At 43.8% G+C, this 24,906-nt stretch overlaps 1 protein-coding gene across 1 annotated transcript in view; it reads left to right on the forward strand.

Moving 5' to 3' along the window:
* PTH1R (parathyroid hormone 1 receptor) overlaps positions 1-24,906 on the forward strand; it is a 114,713-nt gene that overhangs the window by 64,031 nt on the left and 25,776 nt on the right. The window contains exons 6-7 of the mRNA XM_065666978.1: positions 15,036-15,146; positions 16,717-16,835. Coding sequence (XP_065523050.1) covers positions 15,036-15,146; positions 16,717-16,835 — 230 coding nt within the window. The remainder of the gene's footprint in view (positions 1-15,035; positions 15,147-16,716; positions 16,836-24,906) is intronic.

Raw genomic sequence — 24,906 nt, forward strand, 5'->3', positions numbered from 1 at the left:
GGCACAAAGGGCCTTGTTTCCTTGAAAGGTCTTCTGGATAGCACGTAGCTATGTGTGCAGTGCACACCTTGGCCTGAAACAACAAAATCACAGAATCATATAGGTTGGAAAAGACGTCTAAGATCATCAGCACCAACCATTAACCTGGCACTACCAAGTCCACCGCTAAACCATGTCCCTAAGCACCACATCTACGCATCTCTTAAATTCCTCCAGGGTGGTGACCCCACCACTGCCCTGGACAGCCTGTTCCAGTGCTTGAGAACCCTTTCAGGGAGTAAAATGTTCCTAATATCCAACCTAAACCTCCCCTGGCACAACTTGAGGCGGCTTCCTCTTGTCCTATCGCTTGTTACTTGGAAGAAGAGACTGACTCCCACCTCACTACGACCTCCTTTCAAGTAGCTGTAGACAGTGATGAGGTCTCCCCTGAGCCTCTTTTTCTCCACATTAAACAACCCCAGTTCCTTTAGCCATTCCTCATCACACTTGTGCTCCACAACCTTCACCAGCTTCCTTGCACTTTATTGGATATGTTCCAGCACCTCAATGTCTTCCTTGTTGTGACAGGTCCAGAAGTGAACACAGTATTCTAAGTGTGGCCTTGAATTAGTCCTGCCCAGGGGACGTATCATCACAAGCTAACAACATGGAGGCTCCTTGGAGGGATTGTTTCCTCCCTGTAGACTTCAAGGTTCAGTTATCAAAGATTGGTGAGAGCCTACCTAGAATGCAGCAGGTGCAGAGCTGGACAAGGAGAGAAGGGGAGGTCTGGGTAATTCATCTGTCTTTTACACTGGAAAAGAAGAGGAGCTTCAAAGTCTTCACACATTATGTCTCTTTTTTTTTTTTCCCCTTTTTTTCAGGTTGGTTTGTTTGGGGTTTTTTTATATTTTCTGGGGGGTTGGCCTAGATGATCTCCAGAGGTCCCCTCCAACCCTCTTGATTCTGTAATGTTGTATCCAGTCATCTTGCGTGTTCAAGTCTGTGCTTGGTTTGTCACTCCAAAGAAGGAAAAAGGACAAGCCCACAGTGAGGCAGTAGTTTTGGGAAGATCATAAGGAAAGCTCATCATCCAGTCATCAAGAGGAGAGACTTGTCCAGCCTTTCTTACATAATTGTTTCTGGTGAGGGAAAAGATTCACGTTCAGCTCTGCTTGAGGGAATCTAAATATATGTTGTTATTTCCCAGAAACAATTATTTACTGCCTAGCATGTCAAAGGCAAAAAAGGAGATTGAAATCTCTTCCATTAGTTCTGCTTCCCTATGTCTGAAAGTACCAAAAAGCACTTGTGCAAGAACTGTATCTCAGCTGCCCAGCCTCAGAATCTGCTTGTAGAGCCAGTATCTTCTGGGACTATTGTAGCAGCTTTCAACATGGAGCAACTTTAAATCTGGGACAACCCTGTGGATGGCCCAGTGGTACAGGATGTTTGGGAAAGGAGAAAGCTCCTGCTTAAAACCCCTGGCCCAAGTCAACAAGGAGCGCTTTGGACTAGAGAGCCCCATCTCTCCAGGAAAGCTCTTAACCACAGAGGTTACAGGAAAAGAGGCCTTTGCCCCACGGCTGCTTTGGAGTTGCTTTGTGTTGAACACTTACGCAAGCTCTGCAACAAGTAAAGACAGTTGTGCAGCCTGAGAACTGGGTTTCGTGCCTCTGCTCTGGGGTTTTGTCCTGCACCCCTCAGTGTTTTCAGTGTTACAGCTTGTGGATAGAGTCAGAAGAGGACTTTGAGAGACACATCCATTGCTATGGGCATGCATGGATACTTCCCTCTCATGGCTCTCTAAACCATGAGAAATAGGCATGTGCACTTCGGCAGACAGCCTCTGCTTCTCCAAGGAGCCTTCTGGGGTCCTCTTCCTGCAAACCTGCTCTCATCAACACTTTGAGTTTGTACCTGGATTTGAACGAGACTTAATAAAGCACTGTTCTGCCAGCTCAAAGGCTGGCAAAGATGGAAGGGGTGAAGAGGCAGCAGTAATGTCTCTCCTCTCAGACAAAGGGAAAATGGACTCCCATGGACTTGTAACTGTGTGTCATGTTTTGAACTGGTTCTACAGGGCATCTCAATGACAAAGGAAAGGAGTGACTTCATTGTAAGCCTGTATGGTTGGTAAGACAGTTTGTCTAACACGGGCTGAGCAGAACTCAGTTATGCTAAGAGAGGTGCTGGGGGCCTGTGTGTGCACACAGAGGTCAGTTTTCTTATCACCAAGAAGAATGCCTTCATTTGCTATTTCAGACTCCCTTTAGCATGCAAGTATGAGCAGGCCAGGGGTGCAACTGACTGAACTGAGAAGGAGCCTTTTTGGAGGAGGCTTCCTGATCTGGATCATAATGCAGCCACATAAACACAGCCATCACAGTGAAAGGAACAGTGCCAGGAAAGAAAGGTGTTGGTGTTAGCAGTACTACATTGAGCATTACATGCTGAATGAATATCAAGAGGTTTTGAAAATCCAAACTGATTTATTCCCCCTTGCCTTGTCTCCCTGCTCCCATGCAGGCCCACTTTAGATCAAGGGGTGTATGCATGCACTTAATGCAATCGGATCTTGTCCTGCGCTCACCCATGTCTACTCCTGTTCATCAGAAGCTGCCAGATACCACCTGGCAGAGGGCTGCTTGGATCCTGCCTCTGCCTGGGTGTGATCGCAGCCCAGTGTGATGATTTATTCCACTCCACAGGTAATTGATCTGTGTTTTAGGAAGCTGAGAGAGAATTTGGGACACCTTGATTATTATTTTTTAATGTTTTTAGATAGAAATATCATGCAAGCTGGCATGAAAGCCTGTTAGGGCTTGTGACCTCATTCTTGGGATCTGACGCACGGGGATATTCAACGCCTCGCCTCCAATCTCAAAGGAGAGTCTGTGGCAGAGCCAAGATTTGGATGCTCATCTACTTCCTCTTCAACCAGGGCACAAGCCACAAACCACATTTCCTTTTGTCCTGGAATTCAAGGTGAGACTACAAAGATTCAAATCCAGGTGGACAGAAACTGACAAAAATCTTTGGATAAATCCCACTTGACTGAGACTCAAAACTTTCATCATCGTTCACACTTTAAAGTCTCCAGGTTTGTTTTGAAATAAAGAAAACGCATTCGAAATTTCCTGCAGTGCAGTGGGTACCTGGGTTCTCTTCCTCTTTTGTACATCTCATTGCTGAGTACATTTCATGGACCACTTCTTTTCCTGGTATGAACTGGCAGATTCCTATTCGGTTTAGTGAGGACATTGATTTATCTCAGATTCACTGATTTCTTCCACAGTTCAGCTCTGCAGCTTATTTCTCCTCCCCTTCCTCCCTCTCCACCCCCTATTCATTCAATCAGTATTTTACAAAGGGAAAAATTAAGATGTCAGACATATCCATGGGCCTTTAGAAATGAGGTAGCCTGGATCAGCACTGAACCTCGATTTTTGAGCTGATATTTGCTGTTCACTCTTTTGCCTTGCAGCTACCAACTCCTAGTGCGTTTACTTGGCAATAGCAGACTAGAAATGGCTTCACAGGTTAACACAAGACAACACACCACGGGAGGAACCTGTGTGTACAGAAATCCTGCTTGCCCCCAAGAGGGGAAATGAGATTTTGAGGTGGTTTCTGTACATCATTCTTCCATCACAGACTTGGATTTGGCATAGAGACATGCACTAGAACTGGTTCTTTGAGCAGAAAATGTGATCCTGGCTGTGCATGGACTTCATGAACTCTTTACCAGGAAGCAGCCAGCCCAGAAGAGATAAGTACTTTGAATAAAGCTCCACCATCCTCTGGAAGCAGGAAGACCTTGGTCTCCCATCTGTTCCACTTAGCGTTGTCCTTTTCCCTTTGCTGTTTTTTACTTTCTCAGTTTTATAAAGTCCACAATTTTCCTCAGCCTGCACAATTATTAGCAAGTGCCATGTTCCTCAGAGTGCAGTGCCAAAAGACAGCTGTTTCCAGCGTAACTCCTACCAGAGTGACCAGGGATGGTTATGCTGTTCTCCTAATCAGCCTGCACCTTCACAAGCTTGACCAATACTGGCTTTGTCTTTGTGCCAAAGAGCTGATCTTTAATGTACCTCCAGCTACTAAAAATGGCCGTAATACCCAGTATAATAAATAAATATAAAAATATAATAAAACTAGAACTGCATGTTGTGAAGAAAGAATACAGTTGATTGGGAGTATGGAGAGTGTAGTGGTGTCCACCCATCTTGTAGAGACTGGAAAGAGATGTTTATTGGAAAGAGGCTTCCAGAGTCTGGAAGGAATGTTCACTGTCATGTGTTTAACTTCCATCTGATTCCTGCCCTATGCAATTAGCTGTCAAAAGTAGTACTCAGATATATGTTATCTGCTAATATGGTTCAGCTATATTTTGTTCACTTGAAATAAACCAGATGCAGTTTATTTAGATATGTGTCTGAGATGCATCTCAAGAGTTGAATTAGGGACTAAGGAGCATCAGAGTGAATAATAGACATGCCAAGCATTTCTGGAGAGTGGAAACATGTGGTTACTATATGTATGATTGTTAGCAGTCTTGATAGTCCAAAAGAAAGTCCTAGCAAATGAAAAGATAAAAATTTAATACAATTCTAAACTTTCTTTAGCAATAATGTATTCCTGTTTATGTGTAAAGATTCAAAATTCCTTTTTTTCTCCCTTTAAAAAGGTTAACTTTTCGCTTTAGGCTAGCTAATGGAGGGTGAGCTTCCTCTTGTACCCCTACGATAGATTATATAGACAGTGTCATCTGTCCCCCGCCCACCTTCCAAGCATATCTCTGAGCCTAAGAACCTGCTATGGACTCTGATCCACGGGGTGACATGGGTACAGCCCCACATGAACCTGTGCCACAGGGAGACAGGGCTGAGCCAGTCCAGTGGGATTCCATGCACCCCTCTCTCAGAATGTGTGCATCATCTGCTGCTTCTGGCTAAGGCAGTGAGGGACACAGACCCAAAATATTAAAACAAACAAAACCAAACAAAAACAACCCAAACCTGTCCCCACAAGCATTTGGCTTCCTTTCCTCTTTTCTTTCCTTTTTTTTTTTTTTCTCCCCCTTTTTTCTGTAATTTTAGTCTCTAGATGAAAGCCTTTTGGAAAGAACAGGAAACCCTAAAATTTCTGTTCTATGTACACAAATATTACATTTCAGGCACGGTGGGCAGCCTGATGCCACCCCAAAGTTAAACCTGGAAGGGGATGAAGTGAAATTCCCAGCCATATGCCATCAGACCTGCTTTTTTTTTTCTTTTTCTTTTTTTTCACCCATGAATTAAAAGCCTGTCTTTCCCTGGTTTGGAAAAGGAGATGGGGCATTTTGTGGGAGAAGAAAGATTTTTACACAAACCTGTTATTAGCAAAGGCCATCGGCAATCCTTTCTCAGAGTCCTAGGTGTTCCAGCTTCCTTTGAGATGGCTTGTTTTTATAGTAAATAAACCTATTTGCTAGGGAGAAGGGTTTATTTTTAGTTGAGAAGCTGTGTGTATTTACCTAAGGTACGTGGGTTGTGCAACTGAGTTTATGGCTTAATTGTCCCTAAAGGACCTATACCTAAGCCCAGGCCCTCTTTGGGCTTGCAGAAGCTGAGGATCTGCTCCTGGTTTTCTCTCCAGAGGCTCAAGCACCATCCTCTGATCATCCAGCCTGCCAGGATCTCCTCAGGGGTTCTGAATAGCCTCAGGTGGTTTAGAAGTTAAGGGAGACAAAGGCATCCAGGGCACTCAGGATTTGCTCTAAACACCCAGACCACTATAAACCCATATCTCCTCCTACACTTTCTGTCTTGTTTCTGCTATTGTTTTTTATTTTGGTTTGCTAGGGTTTGGGTTGGTTTTTTTTCCCCTTCTCTTTCTACTGTTTTTTGCTCTCAGTCCCTGTGGCTCTATGGTGTAGGGCCAGAATATTGGTCTAAATTCGGTCATGCAAACATCAAACCACCCCTTGTTAGCATGCTCCCAGCACAGTTTTGGCCTGGGACAGCTGTCACTGCTCCATTGGACACTGTGTGGAGACCAGCATGGACCAGGAGACCTTTCAAGATAGCAGAACAGACAAGACTGTGAGGGGGAAGTTCAGATTCATGGCATCTGTGGTTCTAGGATGAATCAAAGAAGCACTGAACCCTAGAGAGAGATGTCATCTTCCATCCAACCCATCTACCACAGCTACCATTCAAGACAGAAGACTATGATGACTTGCAAGGGCTTGCAGCTCTTCACAGATGGCTGCTTGCCAGTCATGCTTGAATTAGAGCTAGCAAGAGATAGAAACTACCAACAGCTGGCCTCTACCTTAAAGGTTTATAGGTCAAGGACTTCCAATCCTGTTAAGAAATGCCTACTAGGTAGCCATATAAGTCTTGCAGTGCAAAGGAAGAACAGGTCTCAGGAGCTTTCCCCTCTAAGGGCTGAGCATGCAAGGGGTATTCTGCCCACTGAGCAGTTACACAGACCAACAAAGGTCTCTGAGTAGTAACAAGCAGAACCTGTATCTATCCATCATCCCTCTGGCCCTCCATCCACCCCTCTCTCCCTCCATCCCCTCCCTCTCCTTACCCTCCCCTCCAGCTGGTCAGCACACAGAACCCATACACACAGAGAAGTTCAGAGCTGCGTGCACTGGCACAGGACACACTGCACACAACTCCACTGTATGTCCCCAGCAACCCATGCAAATGCCCTTGGATGCATGAGGAGCATCTTTCCCCAGAATAGACACATCCTCCCCCTAACTGCACAGCACAGGTCAACAACAATACACACCCTTCCCTGCAGGAATACCCACCTATACATATGTGTATGTACGTGCTCATACACACATGCTCTGACAGCCAAGTTTGCAATACATCTGCAACACCAAATACCCCTGTACAGAGCCACTGGTCCTCCAAGCCTCCCTTTCTCCTCTTCCTGTCCCAGAATGCTGGGTCATTTTTTTGGTTGCTCCTCCCTGCCTGTTTCCAATCCCCCAAATGTCCTTCCCGTAATAGAGTGACCACAATTGCACACCATATTCCAAATGTGGTCTCCCTGGTGCCTTGCATGGTGCCAGAATAAGTCGGGCTGATTTATATTCCATACCCCTAGATAAACACCTCAAGACCGTGTTTGCATTTATCCAGCTGCCAGGCAGTCTCACAGATGGTTTTAATGTGTTCTCCACATGCATGTACCACTTGCACAGAAATTGGAATTGAGTCTGGGGGAGAAAGAAAGGAGGGAGGAGGCAAGGGAAAAGTAGCAGGCAGGAGAGAATAGCCTCCATTGCACCCTGGGGATGCAGTCTGAGCAGTGAGCAGGCACAGCCACAATATGCCTCTCCTTTCCTCTCTCTCCCACCAAGGCAACCTGGGATTTCTGACAAGGCTCAGGTGGGGAAGCAGAAATGAAGAAAAAACAAAACAAGAGATGCATGTGATGCAGCCCTTTCAGAAAGCACTCTGTGCCTGGGCTTCAAAAGCAAGTCCCACAGCAAAGGCATCAAACAGAGCATTTGCTTACTCCATCCTGAATATCATATTGGCTTCTAATAATGACTACATTTCTATGCCCCGAGACTTCAACCCTCAAGGGCTAAGGAGAGTTGCAAGGCACATTTGTTCTAAAACTAAAGTAATTTGTGCTGCTATAACTACTCTGTAGTATGGTATTACTGTAAGGCAGTATTCATGACAGTCCAAGCAATGGTGAGATGAATGGGTACCCTATAATAGTAACCTTCAGACACCTCAGGAACTGAGGCACACACCCTGCCTGGAGTATTTTACAGTCTAGTCTTAGAAAATGGGCAAAGATGGTCTGTGATAAATGGCATGCACATGCAGAGAAGTAAATCAGATTTTCTGACCTATATCTGATAGGTATATGTCCTATTGCGATTGATATTAGAGGAACTTGCCACTCAGTGCATTTCAGTGAGGCGCTGGTAACTTCTGCTTAGATGGTGAGCTGACACTACATGCCTCATCTTCTCAGAGTGCTTATTTTGCGGTGGTGGTAAGTCCTCTGCAGAGCTGGATAAGGAGGAGCTGTCTGGTGGTGACCTGCATCCTTGCTCAAGCACAGCCCTGGGAAGGCAGTGGATGAAGGCAGCATTTAGCACCATCTCTCCCAACACATGTCCCTCAGAGAGAAGTCTGTATTTCGATGTTGTCTGACCCCTTGGGGCTGCCTTCAGCTGAAGCTGAGGATTTGAACAAGCTGGAATGATGGGCTGAGAAGTGAAAAACAGCCTTATAGGAAATGCTTCAGGAGACTAGAGACCCTTACTGGTACAGGGATATAGTGGCAGAAAGAGAGGATCAGCTCTGCCATGGCTTAGTTTGTCTCGAGGAAGCAATGAGCTGGGTGTCTCAAGGGATGAGTGCAGAATTACACTGGGAGGTCTGTTGGCATCTTTGTACCTGGGATGGAAGGACATAGTAATCTGGACTGGTTTAAAATTTCTTCTGCCCTTGGAAGTAATTGTCTCTGGTATAAGTAAGATGGTTTCTGAGACCTGGAGTAAAGGTAGATAGCCAGCCTGAAAACTGAGATGATTTTGGGGAGCACAGGTGACTATGCTGACCATAAGACAGCAGCATACGCGATACTGAAGTAAGATGAAGATGCACTGACCTGTCCCAGCACAAGGGTGGCAGAGAAAGCTGCAAGTGACATGGTGCTTTCCTCCTAGCCCCATTCATGCAACAGCCTCCCTTTGCTTTAATACCATTTAAAAGTCACTGAGGGAAATAGAACTTACTGGCCTCATCACAAACATTATTCATCTGAAGGATAGACACTTCTTTTAATTTCCAGTATAAGCTCTGTTCACTGCCAGTTTACATCTCATTATTTTTGCCTCCTTTTGCACTTCTGTAGCTCATGTCCATTCATAGTGCTTACCAGTAGGATGAGAAAAACCTTCTTTCTCATTCTCTCTTGTTGGATTAAGCAGACCAAGACTTTTATTCTCCTCCAGGGCACCAAAAAGTCTTTCCACCCTACCAGTCTTTCCAAATTGCTGGAAGACTTCTTTCCTTCCTTTCCAGCAAAGGAATTTAGGAGCTTTTCCCCAGAGAGGTTATTTTGTTTCACCAGTAGCAAGGACATCCTGGGTCCTGTGAAATCTCTTTTAGCAGCTACTAAGGGATGAAAAAGCACAATAAGTCTTAAAAGACAAACCTTTAATTCTTGCCTCAGCAGCTGTCTTTTACCACCCTCATTTACCTGCCTGTGATAGGCTTGTAGTCAGGGACTGTGTTGGTCACTGATACTCACTTTCTCCATGAGTACAATTGCTCTGTCTCCCTGAACTTGTATCAAACCATGGAGACAGAAGGGGAGACACCAGGATGAGCCATCTGCAAAGCTTCTAGAAGAGAAAAAGTTCTTGCATCACTTCCAGCTACTGGTGTTGTCCGACAAAACTAATTTCTTCAGCACTAAAGTGGTCAGTCCTGTCCTCTAAACAATGAGAAACCCTGGCACAATTCCCACCTTCCCTGTCTCCATCCATGAGAGTTATGGCTCTGAATTTAGAGGAGCTTCACCGGCATACATAAATGCCTGAGAAAGCATTGCCTGAATGACTGATACACATCCAAGATGCTTGGGATGTGGGATATGTGTAAGATTTTCTTGTTTTCTTGAAAGTTTATGAATTCCTTCTGACTTACGTCTTCAGTGAATCCTACTGTTTCTTCCAAAGAAAACCTGTTTTGCATTCCCAGGTTCCTTAGAACATGTAGCTCTGTGTCCCAAACCTACTCACCTGTATCAACCCAAACAGCATATTTGAACCTTCAAATTATTTTTTCACCTAAAAGAGAATTTTTTGAGAGCTTTTCTGTTGGCAGTTAGGATGAACCATATCCCTTCTGATTATCTAAGCTTCTAAATATTGTTAAGTGTCCCAGGAGAGACTGACTTTTATTTAGCATGCCAAAAGCACACTGCTTGCAAGTGGTGCTTTTTTTTTTTATATATATATAATGACAGCTTATAAAAAAGGTTGTAAGTTTTTTTTAAATTTTATTTTCAAACATAACCATCAGGAAAAATTGTCAGCTTTCAGATTTTTTTTATTGCTTTCCTGAAACTCCTCGCCGTTTTTCAGATTTCTTCTTGTAACTCAGTGTAGATTTCTTTTGAGAAATGACCAGGGGAAAAGAAAAACAACAGAGAGAAGCCAAGTTGTTAGTGCTGTTAATGTTTTTATAAACCAATAAAAAAACGTTGGAGGAAATATTTGGGAAAACAAACAAAAAGAAAAGCCTTGTTTGGATTCCAGGACAATACTAATGAAATATATGGTATTTTCTCTCCTCACTGTATAATCAGATCAGTCATTAGGTGACCTCTAGAGTATGTAAAACAGGAGAAAGCTGGAAGCAAGAGGTGTAGAATTTGGTCCCAGTAGTCTCAAGCTGGTGAAATTAATGATAAAGTGCCACATGGCTGGGTGGACCAGAGGAGACTGGGTGAGGGAGTAAGGAAGGGATGTGGGGAGTCACAGAATGATAAAATGGTTTGGGTTGGAAGGGACCTTAAAGCTCATCTAGTTCCAACCCCATTGCCACAGGCAGGGACACCTTCCACTAGTCCAGATTGCTCAAAGCCCTCTCCAAACTGGCCTTGAATTGTTCCAGGGATGGGACATCTACTACCCTCGAGGCAACCTGTTCCAGTGCTTCACCACCCTCATTGTAAAAAATTTCTTCCTCATACCTAGTCTGAATAAATGCTCTTTTAGTTTAAAGCCATTACCCCTTGTCCCGTCAGAAGGTTGATGGTTTGTCTCCTTAGACGGAAAAATAGAGGTATTGGAGGAAGGAGTGAGAGGACAGTGGGGCTACTGTATGGGACAACAGGCATGTACAGAGGGGAGAAAAAGTTTTTGGCTGTGTTAAAATCCAGCAAAGTGGATCAAGCAGTCAGAAAGCATGGCTGGTCCAATATTTCCATTTTGAAAAATGTTTTCCAAGAGTTTCAATGAATCTAGAAACTTTTCAATTCTTTCTGCAACCAGGAGATCCAGAGGCACCTGGCTTGACCTGTTGATGTTCTCTCCAGCTTCCCCCTACTACAAACTAGTAGTTGTCAGTCCTTCTTCCCAACCCAATTCCTCTCCCCTTGCCTTACCTATGGCACCCTTGATTGGCAAGAAACAGCCATGCTGTGCCTAATTTTAAGTTATGCATGTGACAGTTGGCTAGTCAGTTGGCAAAGGCTGGTTGCCAGGTGGCAGACGCCAAATGCTCACCTGCTCTTTCCTGATCATCTATCACCATGAAATTGGCAGACTGAGATGTCTTACCCCTCCTTCAAATCTGGCTGAAACGTGTTTTCCAAGCACAGAGTGGGGAGAGAGAGACAGGGGATGACAGAGAGATGGAGAGCAGGCTACAGAGGTTTTTCTGTGTTGCAACAGTTCATGGTAACAATGACAGATTCATTTGCATCTTTTCTTGGATGCTTTCTGAAGATCGATTCCCACCAAACCCTAATCAGGTTAAATGAATCAATTCCATGGGTCAATACACAGAGGCAATAAAATATTTCAGATGCAGTGAGAGGCAGCAAACCTGATTTTTATTTTATTTTTTCCAATTTTTTTAGGGCAGCTGATGGCTTCCCAAATTGTCCACATGATAAAACACCAGTCCAGAGGTGTCCTCTGCCTTTTGCAAGGATTGTGGGGATCAAAGTACCCCAAAAGAAACAATTGTATATTCTGTTATCCAGAAAGCATTGTTTTCCTTTGAATGAGTCCATTTCAAATGTGTGTGTGTGTGTATGTTTACACTGTAAGGAGGGCATACCCATCAGATACTTTTCCACATTAATATTTTGTGGACAAATATTGCAGTATGATACTAAATGAAACTACTTGCAAGTGGAGGCTGGCCTTTGTAAGCTATTCTGAAAATCATAGAAAAGTGCGAGTTTTTTCTCCCAGCGTTTCAGAGCATGACATTTTCTCCTCAGTGATGTTTCTCCCCAGCATTCATTTTCAAGTTTACTCAAATCTATTTATTTGTAAACCTAATTGGTTTTATTTTAGGTAAGACCACTTTGAGTGCTAAATTAAACCTTCATTTACTTTCTTGTCTGCAAAAAAAAACAACACCTGAGACAATAACATTTTATCCTAATCCAAATTCTGTGGGCTACTTTTTTCCTTTTTATTTTGATCCTTCCAGAGAACTGGAAAATAAATAAACCAGTTTTCACAATGTAAGTAATCCTGCAACATAATGAGCCAAAGGGAAGGGCTTTCCTGGTTTCCATGAATAGGAAATATCATGAATAGGAAATCTAGTATTAGTCTTCCTCTGATGTGACTGGAAGTGGAGCAAATGCAATAAGCTTCTTCCTCTTTTTTATGAAAACAATACTGAGGAGTTTAGCAACCCTATCCTCACTCCCAGTCAAAGTTTTAGAAGATAGGCAGTGATTAGTTGGGTCCTCTTTGTCAGCATAAGAAATCAGCTGGTTAGAGTTTTTCTGTTGTTTTTCATACCCTGAAATCCCAGCAAACTGAATTGATCACTGTCAGCTCTGACCCTAGAGGGTACAATACCAGCTAAAGGTCTTTAAAACAATCCTGGATCCTAATTTAATCTTGTGAAAATACCTTCATTATAAAGGATAAATTGCAGTTTGGTTGAACGATTGCTAAGGCACTAGCTTTGGTAGTAATCAAACATGTTGAGATCTTGGCCATGCTTATCATTTCTTTTCAAGCCGAGCTCTTTTGCAGATAAGAGCAGTCTGTTTCATTTTATTTTGATTCACATATAATTCCTCTCTGTCAGACAGACACTTTGTAGGCTGTTGATAAATTCCTCCATCAGCTGCCATGGGTACAGAGGGCAGAGGCAGTTCTGAAACCAGACCTCGGGTAGATTCACTGGTTTTTGCTCTTAAAATCCTCTACTGCAGCTGGGTTTTAATTGGTAGGTGCAGCTAATGCAGGCCAACACAAAGGCATATGTAAACACCAGGTTAGGTTTGGGTGCAGAGTCCTACCTGCCCATGTTGAACATCTGCATCTGAATTGGAACTTGCTCCCTTTTGGAACTGGAAGATTATGGGTGAAAAGTTGCAAGAAATGGGTGGTTGACAAGCTGGAAGGATAAAAGAGGTGGAGAACAGGGTTTGAGTTCCCTCTTTTTAAAGCCGTGTTGAAAATGAGGTCACGTTCCACAGTTTTCGAGATGCCTGGAGGATTTCTCAGCACTTCTAAATGTGGATAAGTTCTGGCTTTGTCCCTTGCAGAAAGAATGAACAATGAGGAAGATGAGACTGATGGGAGAGTGAGCACTCATCTCCCAGAGGAGTCTGTCTCTATCACTGGTATCTCAGCTGCTTCAGAAGCTGGTGGCAAATCCCACGGGCTGCAGAGCTCCTTGAAGACCCTCTTAGCCCACATAGGACATAACTTGGAGGCCTTGGATGATCGGCTAGTACCTCATTGTGAAGAGAGAAGCAAAGCTTCTCAGCTTCTCATAATTATGGGTCATTAAAAGACCTGCTTGATTTTTACTTAAGTTCTGGATAATTGCAAAATTACAATATGTACTTATATACTTGCCAATTTTCAAAAAAGAAAAAAAGGTTTGGGGAAAAAGGGCAGACATGGGGAAGCTGGGAAAGCTCAGCCATGTCACCCTGTTCGTGGCGGCAGGCAACTGGTCAATTAGTGTGCATGCACTGCCAGCCAGTTAGCATGAGCACAGCTCCAAATCAATCAGTGCATGATTGCACTGCATCTTGCACCATGATGTAATCGTAGGAAAATAGAGGTAGAGGGAGAATGGCAAAGTCATAAGCAAAAAGGCTGTCAGATGGGAAAGGATGCAAATCTTTACGAAACAGAAATTCCATTGTTTCACACCTTATGAGGCAAGGTAATGAAATATTCTCTATTTAGGGTTAGAAATAGTGCTACAGACACCTCTTTATAGATTCTTGCTAGTCTTAATGTTACTTAAAAGAGCACCCAAATGCAGATACACAAGCACATCTGAGAAAGCAACAGAACATTGTGGTATAGCATAGCACCAGCTGGTGTAAATAACGAGTTAAAATTACAGCTGAATTTGGATTAATGGTATGTAGATATTAAATCACAGCCTTCCCACTCCATGGGCATGAGTACCTTCCCTGAACTGGTAGCTTTGAGCCTCACTGTAATGTAGCCACAGCATAATCCAGCTCCTTGCTAGCGTAGGCTCAGATATGTAGTGACAGTTCAAGGGGTAACGGGTTAAAACTTAAACAGGGGAAGTTTAGATTGGATATAAGGAGGAAGTTCTTTCCTGTTAGGGTGGTGAGACACTGGAATGGGTTGCCCAGGGAGGTTGTGAGTGCTCCATCCCTGGCAGTGTTCAAGGCCGGGTTGGATGAAGCCTTGGGTGGGATGGTTTAGTGTGAGGTGTCCCTGCCTGTGGCAGGAGGGTGGGAACTAGATGATCTTGAGGTCCTTTCCAACCCTAACTGTTCTATGATTCTATGTGCTGCCATATCAAGGCTATACATAACCAAACTCATATGGGTTTCTCCATGTCTCACATCAGTCTACAGAGTCCTGACTGCTCAGGTCCTCTTGTTCTCCACTCTGCTGTCCTGCCCCATTTTCATTTCTTCCAGCCCACAAGGGAAAGAAGCTTTCCAAAATTGTTGATCCCTCCCATCAGGTATTATCCCATAGAATCCTAGAATCCCAGGTTGGAAGCAACTTCAAGGATCACCTCATCCAACTTTTTGGCAAAGCATGATCTGGACTGGATGGCCCAGCACCCTGTCCAACCGAATCTTAAAAGTGTCCAATGTTGGGGAACCTGTCCTTCTGAAATAAAACTTGTGAGATGTTGTACCTTCTGGAGCTAAACACTAAGAAGAAGATTTGCACTAATGACTAAGAGCAGTTTTCTTGAACTGAGTGACAGTATTGCTGGCTTTTTTAAGGACAGCCTTCTCCAAACAGCAGGACTCTGGAAGTTCAATGACTCCTCTTTATCTTTGTGTCTCTTCCACAGATGGCTTCTGTCTTCCTGAGTGGGATGGTATCGTCTGCTGGCCTGAAGGTGTGCCAGGCAAAGTGGTGGCTATGCCATGTCCTGAGTACATCTATGACTTCAATCACAAAGGTATGTGTTGACTTTAGTGTCAGCAAAGCCTGGTAAGCTGCAGCAATGGGAGGCCTGGGAATCAGAAAATTAAAATCCTCTTTAGCATCCCTGTTTTATGACACAGTGACTCCCTCCCAATCAGGAGGAAAGCCAGAGAAAGGGAAGTAAAGAAACAGCCATTAGGTTTTATGCTGAAAGAAAAGCTCTGTTTTAACCTAGACAATGACAAGTTTCCCATCTGTCCAACCCAGACTATAATGGGGTTAGGCACTGATTGGGGTGTCTAATTAGGGTTATAAGCACCAATTGCAAGCTTACAACTTGGTAGTCTTGCAGCATTACAAATCTGTATGTGTTTGAGGCTGCGAACTGCATACCAATAGAAACCTGCAAGATATTCTTCCAATTTATATTCCTCAGGCGTTTGTTAATTCTAGCCCCTGATCTCTGCCCAGACCCCTACGGTGGGCTTCTGAGAACAGCGCCAGTAACCAGAACATGTGAATTCCTCCCCATCTCACTTTCCCTCAGGCAGCACATTTCTTGGCTTGCTTGTGGTGCCGCAAAGTCTGTGCATGTTTTCAGAAGCAATTGAAGTACACTCGCTCCTCAGTGTATTTTCAAAGCTAAAGCATTCTCTTTTCTCAGGGAAAGCTGTGCACCTAAAGGCTGAAAAATTAGGGAATTAAGACTATATACTCCCACAGAGTACTGATGCTCTTTTCAGAAAACAAGTAATGATATTCCAGTGCACCACAGTTGCTCATAGTCTGTCCTGACTTTTCTAGAAGGGTCTGTGAGCTGAGCCAGCTTAACCCCTGGCTGATGACCTCTCACAGAGGGACTGAAAATGCACTTCACACTAGAAGCCAAGAGGAACAGGCAATCCATCCTTTTTCTCTTCACAATCCAACATGGCACAGGTTCTGCACTGCACTGATACCCACTGGTCAAATCAGCTAGTGTGGGAGTCATATTAAGACTGACTGATTGAGGTGCAGAGGTCTGTATGAGCTCTCTGTAGTCACAGGACAGACAGATCTGTCGACTGGTTTCATGCCTGTTAACTGTGATGTGTAACTTCTTACACACAGTTCATGAAATGATACCCACCAGCCTAAAACTCTGCACATGGATGCTTTCATCTGTCAGCTGAAACCTAAGATGAAACTTTGCCTTCTCTTCTTTCGTCATCATCATGTGAAGGGTAGCTATATTAAAATCTATCTTAAGATGCACTGAATCTGTAAAAAAAAAAAAAAGAGCAGCATAATACAGATTACTGCTTATTTTCATAGAGAAAGCTGCAACTGTGAGGATGATTTTGTGCATTGGCACTTTTTAAAGCATCTCTCCTTGGTTTGTAGACCCTATATCTTAACCTAAACTAAGTGCAACTTTTCATTAGCTCTCTGGTGTTTCTCAGCTAGATAATTGATAAAGTTGCCAAGGAGATGGAACCTGTGTTCTTGCAGCTGAGCTTCAAAGCAGGCAGGGGGCATCAAGGTTGATAGGAACCACCCTGGAAGAAGCTTTTCCTGCTCTATCAGGTCTACTCCTGTTTACTCTCCTCATTTCTCTCCCAAAGGCCATGCTTATCGCCGGTGTGACCTGAACGGGAGCTGGGAGCTGGTCCCAGGCAACAACCGCACCTGGGCAAACTACAGTGAATGTGCCAAGTTTCTCACCAACGAGACGAGGGAAAGGGTAGGCAACTGCATTTGTGCGTGGAGCATGAAGTGTTGGCCTCATCCATGGATAACACTAGGAGCATTTTCTCATTTAAAACCCTTGATGAGCTATAGTTTGCTGCCTCCTCTTGGAAACTATGTCCAAGCTTGCCAAAGCCACATCTTTGTTTTGATGCGGAACTATTTGAATTTGAAATTGTCCTCAAAGCCAGAAAGGGTTCTTCCACCTGCCATGATCCCATTTGTAAAGAGATCTTAGGGAAACTTGAAACGAGCTCAGGGACACTAAGAAGTGGCTGGAGCTTGTTCCATGCATTGCAGCTTCCTCTTCCCCACCAGGCAATAATTTTGCTACCAGATTGTTACCAATAATTCCAATGTTTATATGCTTGTCTGTGGTAGGAGATGTACAAACAGCCAAGAAAAGGTGTTAATCAAACTGGTAGCAATCCTGTTTCTGTAGGTGATTAATAGATCTCTGGTTGAGAGGTATAAATGAAGGATCAGAGGTTTTTACATAGTCTGTTCTTTGGAGATGGGTAGCGACAAAATCCTTTGCTAAAGCAAATTAACACATAAGAAAGGATCTTGAACTAATTCTGGTGTAGTCACAATTTTGAAACAGGGACATCAGTCCAAAGTTAGAGAAAGGATTCTTAGCACATGGAGGAAAAAAAAGGAGGGAGGAGGGGGGCAAGGAGGTGTTGCCTATCAATACATCATATCCATGTGCCTTATTTTTACACAAATTCAGGTCATTGGCAAAATAATAGCTGGCAGAAATTTCCTACCTCTCTGTCTGTGTCTGAGCCCAGCTGGGACTCTGTGGTACTACTGAATGCCTCCCAAGCTGGGTACATCACAGAAGCAATTCCATGCTAACGTGCCAGCAAAGGTGTCAGTGGAGTCACCTAAGAGGATGTGACCTCATTTCTCAGAGAAAGACATTTCTACCCACATGAGGTTGCCACTCTATTTCTGTAATTTGCAAAGATTTGAGCAGAAACCTTTGTTTTCTCAGTGGTACTTTGGAAGATGTCCTCCTTGGATATGGCATTAGGGAGTGATCATTTGCAGCACGGGTTATTTTCAGACAGTGGAAGATAAAGATCGAACCACAAGCTTCACAGTGGGGAGCAGGCTTGAGGATGATACACAGTCCCTTTGGGAGAATGTTCTTAATTTTAAATCCAACCACAGCATAGGGGTTGTTTTGCCTTTTTTTTTTTTTTTTCTCAGCAGTGAAGCAACATATGAATGAAGTTGTTTAGTGAGGAAAGATGTTATTTGAACATCTGCATGCTTTATATCACACAGTCAAGGAACAGACAAGGTTGTGTACACCCGGTACTACTCCAGCTACTTAACAGCAAAGCATGTTGTCTCAGTGCCTGACAACATTGACATTTAGATCAAGTTTGCTGGGACTTACATTTTCCCAGTCCATATAGTGAAAACAACTATTTTAGCCCCAAGATATTTCTGGGAGGTTTCTGGAGTAGGTGTTGGAGTCATTAAAATCTTGCTCACACTAAGAGCTTTAGATATGGACCTGTTGGAGACGGTCTAGAGGAGGGCCACAAAAGTGATCAGAAGGCTGGAGCACATCTCCTGTGAGGAAAGGCAGAGAGGGTGGGAATTGTTCAGCCTGGAGAAGAGAAGGCTCTGAGGACCTGTTGCAATAGGATGAGGGGTAATGCTTTTAAACTAGAAGAGGGAAAATTCAGGCTGGATGTGAGGAAGAAATTTTCTACCTCAAGGGAGATAAAACACTGGCACAGGTTGCCCAGAGAGGTGGTAGATGTGCAGTCCCTGGAGACATTCAAGGCCAGGCTGGATGTGATTCTGAGCAACCTGAACTAGTTGAAGATGTCCCTCCTCATTGTAGAGGTGTGGGACTAGATGACCTTTGAAAGTCCCTTCCAGTCCAAACTATCCTATAATTTTATGATTCTAAGTTGCACAACTTCTTAAACTCTCTGAAGTGATTGTCTCCCCTGTTTAACCCCTCTCAGCCATGTCCTGAGGTGGGAGTCTTCTGCTGCAGACTTCTCCATCCAAGCAACTCTCCTAGATTTCCCTTAGGGAAAAGAGGTCCCATGCTGGCAGCTAGGACTTGGTCAAGGTCAAACTGTAGGAGAAGGGCACAGGGAAGAAGAGAGTTGTCTATTTTTTACTAGCACAAGGAGGAAATAAAGACCACCACCCTCAGGCTGGTAAAAAAGGCTGAAAGCAGTCTGTTGTCCTGGGTTTCATGTACCTGTCTCTGTCTGTGTCCCCTGAGTGGTCACTGCACAGATAAGGAACATGGACTGTGCTTCCTAATGGACAGATATTCAATGAGGTGTCATGATGCAGAAAACTGCATTTTTACACTCAACGCCTACTCGTACTTGGAAAATTACTGCTTCTCATAGAATTGTAGAATGGTTTGGGTTGGAAGGGACTTTAAAGCTCATCCAGTTCTAAACCACCCTTCCATGGACAGGGACACCTTCCACTAGACCAGGTTGCTCCGAGCCCCATTCAACCTGGCCTTGAACACTGCCAGGGATAGGGTAGCCACAGCTTCTCTGGGTAACCTGTGCCAGGGCCTCACCACCCTCACAGGTAAGAACTTCTTCCTCAGATCCCATCTAAATCTCCTCTCTGTCAGTTTAAAGCCATTCCCCCTTGTCCCATCACTCCTTGTTCTATCCCTACCTGTCCCTGTCCAAAGCCCCTATTCCAGCTTTCTTGTAGGCCCCTTTAGGCACTGGAAGTTGCTCTAAGGGTTCCCCAGAGCCTTCTCTTCTGCAGGCTGAACAAGCCCAGCTCTCTCAGCCTGTCTCTCAGCATAGGAAAGATGCTCCAGCCTTCAGAGCATCTTTGTGGCTTCCTCTGGACTCGCTTCAACAGGTCCACATTCTTCTTGTGCTTCCCCAGTTTTAGAATTGTATCTTGATTAACAAATGCTTTCCAACAGTATATATTACTCACTGTGATAATCATTATTAACCTTGTATTTGCAAGATGTTGCTTTCCTCAGTCCAGCCCTGCACTCATCTCACAGTGACATAACTGCATGTGGTCATCTAGTTGCCTTGTTTTACCATACAGGTGGCTTCATTTTAGTAACAAGTGAAGCAACGCATACACGCTGTGGGTCTCTTGGGGCTCCTGGAATGAAAAGCAATCTGGAAATAAAACAAAAAGAAAAGGAATAATCATCTTTTATTTCTCATTTGGATGATGACTTCCAGAGAGCGAGGAAGGCCTCTTGGCTTTCACACCCAAGAGTGGCTCTGAAGCACTGGTATTAATAAACCTTCCTTTGATTATTTTTCTTTTTGAAGTAATTATGTTAAGAGATGTCAGAATTGGGGAATTTGGCAAGATAGACTAGTCGTCTTTAGAGGGAGATTGTTTTCTATTATTATGTCTTCCCCTGGGTAACAACATCTTTACATCACCAGTAACAGCTGCATTTAACCAACGTTATGAAAGGAGATTGTGGGCTGACTCCCAAGTAGGACAGAATCTGAACAGATGCAACCAGAGGAACATGTAAGAAACTATGCATTAGAAAGCGTTAGGAAAAATGTCTGTCTGTTACTAGATATATATATATCTGCATTACTATCCCTAGAAATAGGCCTGTATTTATAGATAGGCATATGTACAGATACACACACTTAAATAAACACCCACGTCCATGCTCACACGCACACACATATATATGTCCATGTATGTTTGTTTAAGTGTGTATTTTTCTCATTTTAGCCACTGTGGGATAATTATAAGATTGACCAAAGCAACAAACATAGGGCCCCAGAGAAAGCTTGCATCTTTCGCTACCTTTTCCTGAACCATATGAGTAGGATTATTTCACACAGAGCAGCATGGAACTGCTTTCTGAAATTAGCAAAGTATGCTAAAGCCATCAGAGCCAGGAGAATTAACAGCTCGTAACTGCCCAGTGAGCAATTGCTCTTGGGTTGTTTTCTAAGGGAAAATTAGCGCTGCTAAAGGACGCTGGATTGACAGCCCTGAAGATTGATGTCTTCTCTTTAGCTAGGAAAGCAGGTAGGTTGCAGCTAGCTTTTGAAGTGTGTTTCCCCATATACCTTGCAGATAGCATTAATCTTGATGCAAACAACCATGTCGCCTGCATGGTCTGTAGAAGACAATTGTTTAGCAAGGATTAGTAAGAAGCTTTGTGGAACAGTGTCTTAGCAGCATGTCATGGGAAGACAAGAGTTTTCTTTGTGTCTTTGGGCAGTGCTGAAAGCCACCACTACACCCCAGTCTGTATATATTCTACCATATTTTTCTTTGAAGATAATATTTCACTAGTGCAGCAGAGATGGTGGAAAATCTTGCTCTCCAACTGCTTCACCAGGAGACATGTAGGGGCATCCCCCATCCTAAATACACCCTGTATCTTCTGAAAGTCTCCCTGCCTCTGAACAGATAAGATGAGAGATCTGTGACTTCCCACCCCAGCACACTGATCAGGCTTCATTTGTTTTCCATAAGTGTTTAAAGAGAGAAGGTACGACAAGGGAAGGAAAGGGAATGTATTGGCCGGTGTTCACTCTTTGAGGAAGATGGTGTGGTTAAAGACCAGCTGTTTGATATCTGTCTCCTCTGTGTTTCATATTGCTGAATCACAAGCTGCTGAACACTGGGAGAGGTATACAGCTATACAGCACCACTACATAACCACTAGATGACAGACACATAGGTGTGTGTGTATATATACGTTCTATATATATTTTATATTTGGTCTGTACTTAAGTATCTGTTCATGGTCATGTAGAAGACAGGGAGCACAGGTAAAAGGACCTTTGGTCTGGCCCAGATTAGCCATTCACTTATAGCTTTCATAGGTTCCCTTAAAAACAGGAGGGCTACCTGTGTTCTTAGAGTTCCTCAGTCTTTAGATAAAACGTGGTACACATGGAAAGTCCTGGTGTGCCCTTGTCATTAAGAAGCAGCTTTTGAGCAATTTCTCTCCAAAACCCATAGTAACACTTTGACTACAGCCCCCCCTTCCACACATCCCAGCCAACAGCAGCACCTTTCAGCATGGTAATTTTTCTCGTCACCTTTTCAGACATTACAGGAGTAATGGCATATTTTGCTCAATAAGCAGAAATTTCCTTCATTCCCATATCCCTCAAAACAACACTAATGCCAAACACGGGGTGTTTTTAAGCAAGTCAAACCCAGCCTGTTTTCAAGGATGAGCTTAAGGGCAAACGTGACCTACATCTACTGAAATCATGGAGAAAGGAAAAACAAGACAGCAACTTGGGAGGTTAGCTCAGCTTGGAAGCCACCAGCCTAGCAAGATGGACCATCCTAAGATCTAATCTCACTGCACCAATCCTGTCTTCATCTGCTACTGCTTGTTTAGATCATGGTGGGTTTACTGCTTCTAGGGAAATCAGAAAGGCCTCAAGACTCCATGGCATGTCAAACACAATGGGAAAGGCACAGCATGTTGCGGGGCTGCATTATCTAAACTCCATTGTTCAAACCAAAAATCTTCTATGCTTGGCCTTTGTTCTTTGAGCTCTCTGGGGTCCTTTTAAAAGCAAACAACTTTGTGTAGCCTCAAACTGATGGCATAAAACTTGTTTAAATAGTTTATACTGAGTTATACAGATGAAATGCCATCAGTGTCATACATTTGCACCATGAAAGATGGGCAGATGCTTTAAGTATGTGTAGGAATAAAAAAAATGCAGCTTCAAGATGTGTTCATACTTACAAGCAGCCCTGTAATTCACTCCTTGTATCATGCCTATACTTTTAGTCTAGAGGCTTTGGAAATCACTGCCTGTTTCATGCGTTTTGCAAAATACCCCTTCTCCCTGCCACAAAGCTTTCTTTTTTTTTTTTTAATCACGTCTATTGTAAAAAAAAAAAAACAAACCAAAAAAACCCAACAAAACAAACAAGAAAAGCAATGAATAAAGCTACTGACAGAGTCTTTCTGGCATTGCTTATCATTCAAAGCAGTAAAATGCTTCCCCTGTTAATTTCAAACATGTCATTAGCAACATCTGAATCAGCAGCTTTGTAAAACTGCAGATACTTGATCTGGAAAGTCCTTACATATGCTTCCATCCTTATATATTGCTAATCCCACCCTTCAGTATAGCCTGCCAACCCCTCAAAAGACCACTGGATCCATTTCAGCTTCACAACATAGATGTTGCAGAATCTTGCTTTTGTCTAAGAAAGGGGAAAGGAAAAGGATGAAAGGAGAAAGTGGATACAGGGCACAGTGCAGTGATACTCAGAATGCAGTTTGCCACCAGTCATCTAGAAAATATGCCTCAGTCACCCATGTCCCTCTCTTGTGACACTCAAAGGAAACAGGACATATGAAAAGCAAAGCCCTGAAGTTTTCAGACAGATGCTGAAACATAGGTGATGTTTATGCCCAGAGTTCAATGAGGTGTCCTAGGGTGTATAAGACAACTACAGAAGAACTGCAGATACCACATGGGACCTAGAGGAAACCCATTCACTTATGTAAAAGCAGCTTGAAGCCAGACTGGACACTCGGGTGTCTAAAACGACACGTGTAAAGATAACCTAAATGAGTCCTAAGTGTTGCAAGACCTCTTACCTGAGACTCAAATGGATGGGAATTGCTGTATAAATGTAAACACCTCTATTTGAGTTAGCCATTCTGGACAATGCTTGTGACAACCCAGACAGTACAGCTGATGGCTGAGGGCATCATCCTCTCGTTAAAATAGAAGCACCTCTTTCTTACAGCTGCTGAGCCCTTAGGTGGCCAGCTCTGATGGAGCCATCTACATCATAGACACCTAAATGAGAGGACCACATCCACTTTGATAAGCTCATATAACCATACTAGAATTTGAGGGAGCAGAAATACCATTCACATAGAAGGTCCTACACCTGGTTGCAATGCAAGAGTAAAAGCACAGCCATGGTTTCACAATGGACAGGGCCTCAAAAGTCCCATGCCTGGTGCTCTGATGTAGCTTTGACCTGTCCTGCAGCAGAAAGCGGTTTTCTTTTGGATTCAGATCAATGCAAACTATCTCCTTATTGGTGGAAGTGGGCAGTTTAGGAGTCAGATTAAGCCCCAAGCACAGTATGAAAATGTACCAGCCAACTATTCTGAGGGTCACACACCTGGAAGATGTCCAAACCACAGGGAGTGGAGAATGCAAGGATCCTTGTGGGAGGGGACCACATCCAGCCCGTGGATGCCCATGGTGGCTAGGTTTTGTTTATTTTGTTTTTGCCATGCACTCTCTGAGTTCATGCAGAAGCCACCTTCAGCTCTATATTGGTTTCCTATTGCTGTTGTGAAGTTTCTACCCTGAGGTCAGGCTGGTGGAAAGCTGAGAGGCAAAGGAGACCAGAGAGGAAGTCTCCCACCATACCAAGAGGGAGGGGGGAAAGGGAGATCTTGTTACAGGTCAATACAGCTGAAATAGTACTTAATGTTTTTTGCAGCTTGGTTTATTGTGAGTCTCTGAGTTATGGCTGGATTGAGATTGGGAAGGCAGGGCCAGGTGGGCTAGCTCACTGCAGAAAGATCCTTTCACCTGGCTATATAAGACAGATGGCTGTGGTTTGGTGGAGCTTTGCAATGTGTGACCTGAGAGGATGAGGGCAATGAAGGGCCCTGAGAATGTGCAGTGCCTGAGGGCACCACAGAGCATGACCTAGAGAGGATACATGGTGCATGACTTGATCAGAAGTCACTTTTCCAACCCCAAAACCAGCTCAGCCACAACAGGGGACCTCATCCTGCCCAGCATCCTTCAGGATCAACCACAACTAGCTCAGTCTTGCGAAGGGAAGGTTTCCAGAGCACTCTTTTGCAAGCTCAGTTGGCAGGGGAAGTGGACAAGTTGGGTACTTCTAAGGGAGATGGCAAGTGAAATAAGCACAGGAAAAATTTAACAGGAAGAAAGGTGAGGGGGATCAGATCTATCTCACAACTTTCCCACACCTTCCCCATATTATGCTGCTCCCAATGTAATATTATGCTCTCTTTATAAGAGCAAGTAGTGGTAGGACAAGGGGGAACGGCTTTAAACTGACAG

This window comes from Lathamus discolor, chromosome 2, assembly GCF_037157495.1.
Source record: "Lathamus discolor isolate bLatDis1 chromosome 2, bLatDis1.hap1, whole genome shotgun sequence".
Taxonomy (NCBI): Eukaryota; Metazoa; Chordata; class Aves; order Psittaciformes; family Psittacidae; genus Lathamus; species Lathamus discolor.